A 10,690-nucleotide genomic window follows, 5' to 3' on the forward strand; every position below is an offset into this window, starting at 1 on the left:
TTGGGGTCAAAATGGCTCCTGTTTCTTGTTTATTTTAAATAAACACGTACGCAGTTATTCGCTTGCATGACTTTTGTGATAGCGGAGCATCTCATCTTCTGATGCGGAAGTACAGCTGTCTGCTTCTGGCCGCTTACATCAAAGATTAGGTACATTTTAAATATAAAGTAAATGACGGACACATTTGATTCCGGTTCATTGATTTTAAAGTTTGCTGTTTAAACTAAAAATGTATGAAAACATTTTTTCCTTAAAAAGCAAACATTACACTGTAATTGAATTTATCATAGGCATCGAATGGGTGTCGTTTAACTGGCACTTATTTAAACAACAAAGAATAACGTGTAGAATTCCTTTTACTCCAAACATGGTAGACTGTTATCAGTTACATTGTCATACCATATAATTTTAAAGGATTTAATTTGAAAATAAACGTGTTTCAATTATTAAAGAATATTTGGAAAACGCTATTTAAAGAGTAAATTGTAACTTTTCTAGAAACAGATTATTTTGGGGGGAGGAGGTGTTGAGTGGAGGGTGTTGATTTGAAAAGTTCTGAGGCGATAATGAATAAGTAAAATATGTATCGATACAGCAGGACTCAGCTGTTAGTAGGATAATGTACATATAACAGGTAATATGGCAAAAGTAGCGATTCAAATTTGAGAAGGCTGCGTAGTGGATTTGGAAAGTAATAATGATCTCGAAGAAAACAAAAAAAGAAAATGTAAACTCGATATCATTTCTCTACATCACACACAAACAAAAATCTTTGAGTATGACAAAAGAAAACAAAATGTATATAATTCAGGCTTTGTTTTCTTGATACCTCTGCAGTGAATAGGTATAATAAAATGACTATATTTTCGCTCTTTTGGTACGGATAAATCAGGACGGTATGCTTTGCTACATCCGGAGGTAAAATAAATGTTTAAATCAAAATTGCTGAGATTTCTTAGGACTGAAAATAACTAAATGATAATAATAGGGATATATATGCTGTGTAGCGTCAAGACAAAAATTATTTTTCGGTTTTTATTGGTCTGGATTACTGATGAGGGGGAAGTCCATGTTTTTGAATTTTGAAAATGCATTTTTAACAAATTAAATGAGTCGGGGTTTATAAATTTGTAATCTACAAATGATAATAATTTGCTGTTTAGGAAGATCATTAGAGAAGAGAGGCGTGATATTGTTATTTACTTGAAAGTTATAGTTTGTATTTAGAATCATACCAGGAGGGGTGAAAATTTTGGATACTTTGTTGAACGCTCCAAATATTACTTAATGCTGTCTTTTTAAAATTCAGGTCGCGGAACATGTACTTTTTATGGTAAACTACCAATGGCTTTTATAACGTTATTTTACTGCGGCCAGTTTGTCATATCGTAAAAATTATATTGTACAACTTTTCGGTACAATAATTAATAATATTTTACTGTCTTGTATTCATACAACGTTTTTTAGTTCTGACCATATCAATACAAATCGGAAATCGGTGACTTGTCACTGCTTGTTACATTATTACAAATGCTGTGTCCTTGATGTAAATTGTTTAATAGTCACGGTTTGAACTCAATTTTGATAAAATGGTATTAACGATGGATTAATAGTTTCAGTCGTATTAAGATCAGTTTGAATACTTTTAATAATATTTTAAGTTTTAGAAAGTTGGTAACAGAAATCGTTTTGGTGTTTTGATTTTTTTTCTTTATATATATATATTTTTTTCATCCACTTTCAGTGTTTTGACATTAACATACGGAGTTTTCGTCCGTTAGCAGTCAATTATTAGTTTGAACGGAAAAAATAAATTTACTCTGGTATTATGAATTACCTGATTGAATGACATTAAATCAACATTATTTCATAATAAATTTATCTTGGAAGAGTTATTAAAGCAATTTCATTTCATCAACAAAAAATAAAACAAAAACACTTGATATTTTAAGTTAAGGTTTTCCCATCATGCTTCGCTCATGCCGCCATTTCCTCAAAACCAAGCCGGGAACACGCGAACGCACAGAATCACTTGTTTGATCGATTTTTGACAGTCATCAAAGATGGGGGACAAGATAGATATGAGCTTAGATGATATCATCAAGTCTAACAAGGGTTCAAAAAGAGGTGGAGGCCGAGGAGCGCGGAGAGGAGGTGGTCGAACGTCAAATCGCGGGGGTAACCGGGGTGGACGACGCCAAACTGGTGGCCGTGGTGGCGGTGGAGGAGGTGTCTTCAGAGGAGGTGTACAACGAAGAGGTCGTGCAGGAGGCAACAGAAACAATTATTCAAGAGTAATTCATATTTTTTTTTTAATTTATGAAATTGTATGACACTACTGGACTTTTTTTTTCTTAAATGTTTAATTACATTTGAACCAAAGTATGAACCAGCTTTGTTTTGATTTGTACGCTGCAGTCCGAGAATTTTTGATACACATACTGTTAACCCAGGCACCAGTGATTTAAATGAGGCATGTGATCATAAATGCGCAAGTTGAATTTTGCAGTAACATGGTAAGCAGGGTACTTTCATAACGAGAGTAATTAAAACTATTATCTTGTAACATGCACTAACAAAGTATTGGTCCCCACATTATCCCCATAGAAATTCATGCTGCTCTGTGATTTGGGGCAACAATTAATGCAAAATATGACTTCCTTCATCTTGTGTATTTTCGCAACGTTATTTGTTGAGTATAAAGTTGTGTACTTTTTGTGCATGGAGTGTTTGAATATTTTATAGAGCAACACCACAGCAACAATGTAAAAAGCTAATATTTCAATGCAGTGTTTAAACTAAGATTATGACTTCGTTGATATCCAACATTAAACCAGTGTTGTTTAAAAATTATTGGGAAGTTTATTGTTGCCTAGTGATCTCAGTGAAAAATATTGTATTCTTTGTGTAATATAAAGTTGGATGTGTTTAATACTTGTTAGTTTGCCAGTTGGTTCTTTTGTTGTATACCTTGTCCTCATTTTAGAACTTGATATTACTTACTTCAATTGACCAGGGTTTACATCGATGATGCCAAAGACACTTACTCTTCTGGAACACATGGTCTTATTCTCCTTGTACTTTTTCGAGAGTCTCTGTGTTAATGTTTTGTTTATATTCTGTCCTAGTTTTATGGAATTAGAGTTTGGATTATGATTATGTTGTCATGTTGGTATTTTCTTCATGTTTTTTTTTGGAAAGCCGATGATTAATAATTTAGCAACTACTGCATGCGATTCTCATTTAGCTGAAAATATTTATGACATGTCTCTACTATGTTTACACATGTACTATAGTTGAAGTTGTTGACAATTATTCCTATTAAAACAGCAAAAACCTATTTTGTTGTGTTTGACCACTGGTCAGATGAGTATATACTAAATGATACGCTGGTATCATTTAAGAGGACTTATTATTTTCTAATAGTTGTTTTACAGGTTGAACTTAATTTAAGTTAATGTAAAGGAGGTATTTCTGACAGAATTTAAAAATTAAACATGGGACACACAGATCATGAATTTTATATGAATGTCACCTTTTTTTATCAATTGAAACTCTGAATACTTACTTTTTAGGACTATTAATGAGCATCCTTTCAAGTATTTCACTACGTTTTGGTGATATTTCACAAATGTAGATTTCTTTTTCCCATTTATTTCAGCCCAAAGAACTTCCAGACGTATGGCAGCATGACATGTATGATGGTGCACCTACTTTTAAAAGAACACTTGGAGGGGGCGGTGCCTTAGGATCACAAGGAAAACTGCACATATCTAACCTTGATTTTGGAGTAAACGATTCTGATATACAGGTAAAGATGTGAAGGACCTTGCTTAGTTTGACTTGTGAAAATATGTACTCTTCGGTTAATGGTGAAATGGACATCTATTTTGAATGCATCCTCTCGGCTATTGAAATATGGAAAGAACATTTCAATGGAGACAATAAACATAGAGCCGAGAGGACAAATAGAGTGACATGGAAAACTTGCCAAAATAATTAATGAATAAAAAATCTTCAATTTGGTTCTGTTTAATTTGTGATTGATGCAACTCGTCACAAATTCATTAATGCTCACTTACATGAAAAAATCTTCAACTTGGTTTCATATATCACAAATAGAAACTCATTTGCCTGCCTAAGCAGAAGTTTTGAATCATTTATCAATGTTTTTAACATAGATTCACGTGATCCTGCACTTTTTCTTCAAAGGAATGAAATGACCTTTTTTTTATTTTTAAATTTCCCCCCTTTTATCACAGTCCATATTAACTCACATAAAACTACATGTCTTCATTACTCCAATTACTTGACCTTGATCCATACATCATTACAGGAATTATTTGCTGAATTTGGTAATCTGAAGAAAGCAGCTGTACACTATGACAGATCGGGCAGGTCCCTTGGTACAGCAGAGGTCATATTTGAGAGAAGGGCTGATGCAGCCAAAGCCATGAAACAATATAACAACGTACCTTTGGATGGTAAAAATTCCTACTGATTTGAGAACAAAATTCAAACAAATATAAGAAAGTTACCCCATATTTGTTAAAGTACCTTGGAGCTAGCATAACAGAGTTATCTGCATTTCCCACAATTTTGTTGAAGTTTTACAATCTGAAAGGGCTTTGAAGTAATCTTTACAATTCCTTACATTACAATTTATTAGGTATACTTCATGTTATGTAAAGTCTTTTTCCTTGTACTTGCTATTTTTAAAATATATGGACCACTGTCTGTTTGATCACCTTGTTATTTTTTGTAGCATTTCAATAAGATTTTTCAATGAAATAAACAAAATGACTATGGCATAATGTATAAATTTTTATCAGTAGTAATACTGAAGGAAAAGTCTAAAGATAAGCACTTTATTGTTAGGTCGGCAGATGAGTATCCAGTTAATTGGAGCATCAGAAGCAGGAGCAGTGCCCATGAGCAACAGAATCAATATGAACCAAAGAACTGGTGGAGGTGGTGCTCAGAGGAGTAGAGGAAGTGGCAGGTAAGTTAAACTATGGAGGTGGTGGTCAGAGGAGTAGAGGAGGTGGCAGGTAAAAAGGACTTTGAAGATGGCAGTCAGAGGAATAAAGGAGATGACAGGTAATTTATACTATGGAGGCGGTGGTAGGAAGAACAGAGATGACAGGAAATTTATACTAGGAAGGTGGTGGTCAGAGGAAAAGAGAAGATGACAGATAAGTTATAATTATAGAGGTGGTGGATACAGCAATAGAAGAGGTGGCAGGTAAATTACAACTAAAAAGCTCAGTGATACAGAGGTGGACATGAATTTGGTTTGTGAAACTAATGCTTGACCCATATTATATCCACGCTACAAATATTGTTGGGCAAATCTATGGCACTATGTCTCACTTTACTTTATTTGTAGAAGCTGATTAGAGAATATTCCACACTTTTTTTTGCTTAAATAGGTCTTGTCTGACTTTAATGTATCTACCCTTCACATTACAAGACGGATAGAATTAATTTACCATTACAGACATATCTGCATTATTTAAGAATTTTTTTTCAAATAATTTTGCAAAATGTTATTAGATCAGATCTGACTAATCTATATGAGAAAAACTAGACCGACGATGAACTAGAAAATGTTTGTTACAGATCTTTTGGTGGTGGACGTGGAAGGGGAGGTAACCGGGGAGGCAGAGGTGGACGAGGAGGTGGTAGAGAGAACAAGAAGACACCAACAGCTGCAGAACTGGATGCTGAGCTTGATGCTTACAACTCAAAGGTTTGTCACTCATTACAAGATGCATAATCTTAAATTAACCATGTACACACCTAAACATACCTGGTAGCTCTAATTCATGTCAACCAACAGCTTATTTATGAAAATGATTATATACCTCAATTATATATAATGTTCACATCCGAGCATCTGCATTATCGATAAATAGTAGGCCTAAATATGTACCCATAGTTTTGGAGGGAATTTAAGACAAGTTGTTAATTGATGTACATAGTGGATTACTTTCCTCTGATTACTTACAAGTTTTGTTAAAAAATAAACTGCAAATAAATGATAATTAAGACACCAAACAAACCCAATTCTAAGTATAATATTTTTTCATTACAGAAGTTTAACCCATGTTATTGTAAGACCCCTTAATACATTTCAAAAGTAGGTTGCTATTGGCCATTTAATATCTAGAATTTAGAGTGGCTTGAGTCTTGCATACATGCTCTTAGTTATTGAGTACATTCTGATGACTGTTAGACAGCTTGATTGAGGTTGATGCATAGGAAAACTAATACATTTGAACAGGCAGAATGACCACATAGTATGAAAACCTGGTTGTTGGTGTTGTGTTCTACACTAAACATTTCATTTAAACCTTTGAATTCAACTTTTATTGTGTATTTAACACTTATATGTCTTTCATTTATTGATACATGTATTTGTTTCTCATTTTAGATGGAAACAGACTGAATACACTCAGTGATTTAGGGTACTGAACCTTAAGCAAGTTCTTAGACATAGGCGAGAAAAGTGTACAGCATTCAAAATGGAACAAGAGGAAAATAAAGATGCAACTGTTTGAAGTAAAGGACACGGCTGCTTCCTGAATTTTGGACTAGCCATTATCATTCATACAGTTACAGATCAAAAGACTTCCTGTGTATCATCTTGTCCTGAGGATCACCAATGTATAGGCCCCATACATAGTATTTTTCTATTAAGTCTGAATCTAAAGGACAGAATGAATTGAATGTTCCAGCTTCACACTTGTATTTTTAAGAAATTTTAGATGGTTGATTGGTGAGTGTATCATTGTAAAGGTGCATTATGAAGGTGTGTGTAAGTGGTGTGTGTACTCTATATTATTTTATGTAGTGTTTGTTTCATTGCAACAGTTTCAAAGTATCTCAGAATATCATTTATCACTGTAAAATTGATATTTTTATCATTCTCATTGGCGCATATTTATAAATGTGATTAAATGATTTGAACACTTGTTCTGTAGTTGGGTGTTTTACAACTAGTTTTCTGGTACTTTAAGATAACTAAAATCAACCAGTTTGTTTTATGTATGACCATGTGAATAGCACAATTCTTTAAATACTTGGGATACAAGGTTACACCAAATTATCATTTGGTATCATTTCCCCGGTATTTCAGTTTCTTGTACCATAGAAATCGATATTTGATTAACTGTAAATTCACAAAGACAAGTGAATAAAGTTTTTGTCTTAATATAAATATTGTTGGTATGCACCCTAGAGTTGGATCTTTGATGAGAAAACTTCAGTATGTATTGTCAAGTTACAGACTGTCATATTTTGAATGATAAATCCCAGACACAACTTTTGAGCACTATAAAGAACAGGTTATTGTAAAGTTTTCTTGCATTATGATGAAAAATTTGAGACCTTGATATTTTTGAAATTGTGACGGGCCTAAAAATCACCTGGTTCCTATAACACTTGGTCCATATGACAAAGTTTTACATTGGTTTTAATTTCAAATAAAGATATTATATATATAGTTTACTTGTATTAGATTCACTTTCTGTCAATATGTTTTAAATATTTTTGAAATGGTCAGTTATTACAAACAAATTATCTCAATATTTAGGAGATTTTTCTTCTTTGAAAGTGTAAATATATGAATTGTATGGAGTAAAGCTTACTTTTGTATATTTGTTCATTTATTAATACAGTAAAATTTACCTTTATTTTAGTAAAAAAAACTATATCAGGGTGCAATGGGCGCATTTCAGTTGTTGGTCGGACCTGTTGAACTAGGATTGTTTATTTATGAAGTAAGGCTTGAACTTCTGATCTTGCTCTGCTTTCTTGCTAGCTTTGGCTAAGCCTTTTGATGCCTGTATTAATATTGGCAGACTTATCCCGATTTTTGCCCAAAATGTTACATTGGTTTGTTCCCATAAATTTACAGGTTTGTTAGTAAGCCTGATGCGTATTGGGTTTTATGTGTAGTTGCACAATGACATGCATAGGTAATCTATATGTTGTGTAATCCCACCTTGATACATTTCAAGTCCTTTTGCTTCAATAATCTGTATCCAGCTCTAGATGCTGATTGGTCTTGTACAAGTGTTTTCACCATCTTGAATATAACATAGTTTTCAGGTCAGTTTAACTTATGAAGTATTTCACACGTTAAGTGAAAGCATGTTTTCTAATGATGTTTCAAATAATTTATGAAAAGGAACATAGATGAGTACAAATGGACAATAAATATTTTATTTGTGTATTTTTAAACAAGTTAATATAAGTTTCATCAATCTAGAATCTCCAGATCATATCGTTGTGGCAATGACCTGTTTAAAAAGAGTCCACTATATACATGAACAAACATAGTCTAATACATTCCAAGGAAACACTTGGGCTGATAATCAGAAATATTGAATGCCTGGATGGAAAATATATGGTAAAGTACAGAGTGTTGATTTTGTCTGCACTCCTGGTATTTTCTTAGATGTCAATTTCATCAGTGGCTAGCATAATGGAAGCCCATTTCTCTATGCTTTTCATCTTAAGTTGATCATAAATAATTCATCGATGATCTGTCAACAAGTACCTAATATTACCAGCACTTAGTATCACACCAAGTATGTATGACAAATAGAACAGTTATTTCCCCTTTATCATTCCCTTGTCATTCATACCTGATAGCTCTTCCATGAAAAGTTATCAAATAGGTTGCTTAGAACATTGTACATTGGATGAAATATTTAACCCAAGATGATATCTATAATATACCTCATGCTGAAACTTTCATACCTTTTCAAAGGTTATGTTTGATGGGTTTATCCACACCTGAACAATCAGGGTCATGTTGAGGCAGGGTTTCCTTTTAGTTGCTAGTGGCTTCCTCACTGAACAACATGCATGAGGCCCTTCCCATGCCATCCAGAGCAATTGGGATACAAAGGCTTGTCCAAGATCACAATCACGACGGCACAGACCAGTCAGTTTGATCTAACTTAATGTAGACCTACACTTGAGTGGTTAAGAGTTACCACCACACGTCCAGTTCTATCATATCTCAACAAGACTCTCATAACTGAAAACGTGCTGCTTTGAATGGGGTGGACATATGTTTGGCAACTTTTTATAATCTGAAAAACTAGTGTATGATAGTCAGTTGACCTGTTGATCCTTTGAGTGATGTTCAACAGTTTTATCCCGATCTTCAGTTTAATGGTCTTGAACATTCTGCAAATGCCAAACAAACAAAAACTTTGGAGGGATCACTTCTTGTCAGAGACAGACAGTCAAGAATTGAGAAATACCCTAACGCTGTGATCATCTCCATTACACAATAGACGTCACCATCAAGATAAAGTCTACTGTCTGAGTGACGGGAATATTATTGATTTAAGGACAGCTTTGCATGCACGGTGATTTATTGCCGTTTACTTATAAAAAGTGTTTGAATATTAAGTTGATTTTTAATTTGCCTGCTTGAAGTGAAAGTCAACTAAGCTTTGGCTTTGGTATTGCGTCTTTCATTCAGTTCAACCTTTTCCTTTGATTTAATCTCCTGAGTACTCAGGAGTCTTATCGTCGTGATATTGGACTAGAAGTTTGTACGAAAAAACACACAAATGAACAGTACCATTTAATATTATAGAATAGGAGAAAATGGCATCAAACAGCACTATCGTCCTTCCAGTGATACTAAATGCCTAAATTTTGAAACCGAGGAGGAAAGTACAATATGATCGAAATGGCAAAACCCTGAATAGGATGTGCACTAGTCCTATAAGTTAATAAATTTCATAATTGTTGATAAATTCAGAAGAAAGTCAATTGCGTGTGTACGAATTCAAATGGATCACGCAGGGTACAGCAAACCCAATGGATCTAAAATAATGTGTTAAGAAGGGAGAACTTTGATCTTACTCACAGCCACTTGATCAAATATTAGATTATATCAAATATCTTTTGAATAACAAAGATGTCAGGGGCCAGGATATAAATTAATAACCAATATCATGATGGTTAAAAAACTATAAATAGAAAGGTTTTCGTATGTGTTCCGTTGGACGATATTGCATTACTTACAGGGGCTGAATGCTATGATATCCCCAAGCCACCAGACCATGGTATTGGGCCAGTTGTATGCAGGAATGTGATGGTGTCTTAAAGTCTTGGCGGTCAAATGACAAACAAAAGGCCCATGGTCGCGATGTACGGACACAACTGGACTGTTCAGATGAATGGGTGACGGACGGACTTTATATCAAAGGAGTCACGTTGTTAGTAATAAATATTTCTCTCTGTCAGGTGGTTATGTATGGTATAGTATCAAATGTTTACTACAGGGTTGTGAAATGAAAAAGGCCATGTAATAATCTATATATACTATATGGTGTATACAACAGTCATCCGTTGAGTAACCACAAAAAACAAAGGAAGATATTCTTTGTTCTCACCCGATATCTTTCTGTTTTGAGGATACTCCATTGGCCTAGGAACACAGCGGAAATAATTTCCATGAAGTTATGCCAGAAGAAGTTCACACCCTTTGCAGTTATTTGCAGTCGGGAATGTAAACTCAATATTTCTTTTGTTTGTTTTTTCCAAAGCTGTGTTATTTACAGCAACTACAAATGTCAGTTCAGTGCTTATATTTCCTGCACGTTACAGTCTTATTCCCATAATATCCTGAATTAAGCCAAGATAAATCAACGCTTTG

At 34.0% G+C, this 10,690-nt stretch overlaps 1 protein-coding gene across 1 annotated transcript; it reads left to right on the forward strand.

Annotated features, from left to right (window-relative positions):
* The first annotated feature begins 1,989 nt into the window (after positions 1-1,989).
* On the forward strand, positions 1,990-7,222 carry LOC132561061 (THO complex subunit 4-like). Its single transcript, XM_060225781.1, has 6 exons — positions 1,990-2,294; positions 3,662-3,811; positions 4,337-4,484; positions 4,879-5,002; positions 5,623-5,752; positions 6,437-7,222. The coding sequence occupies exons 1-6, from the start codon at positions 2,064-2,066 to the stop codon at positions 6,449-6,451; spliced, it is 798 nt and encodes a 265-aa protein (XP_060081764.1). The 5' UTR covers positions 1,990-2,063; the 3' UTR covers positions 6,452-7,222.
* Positions 7,223-10,690: the final 3,468 nt, after the last annotated feature.

The sequence above is a fragment of the Ylistrum balloti genome, unplaced genomic scaffold (assembly GCF_031769215.1).
Source record: "Ylistrum balloti isolate Yb309-2 unplaced genomic scaffold, AGI_CSIRO_Ybal_v1 Utg371144, whole genome shotgun sequence".
Taxonomy (NCBI): domain Eukaryota; kingdom Metazoa; phylum Mollusca; class Bivalvia; order Pectinida; family Pectinidae; genus Ylistrum; species Ylistrum balloti.

What these genes read in the sequence shown, in the direction of transcription:
- LOC132561061 (XM_060225781.1), top strand. Translation starts at nt 2,064, where the DNA reads ATGGGGGACAAGATAGATATGAGCTTAGATGATATCATCAAGTCTAAC. An exon ending in ACAGAAACAATTATTCAAGA is followed by an intron (nt 2,295 to 3,661) that starts GTAATTCATATT and finishes CATTTATTTCAG; the next exon opens with CCCAAAGAACTTCCAGACGT. An exon ending in TAAACGATTCTGATATACAG is followed by an intron (nt 3,812 to 4,336) that starts GTAAAGATGTGA and finishes ACATCATTACAG; the next exon opens with GAATTATTTGCTGAATTTGG.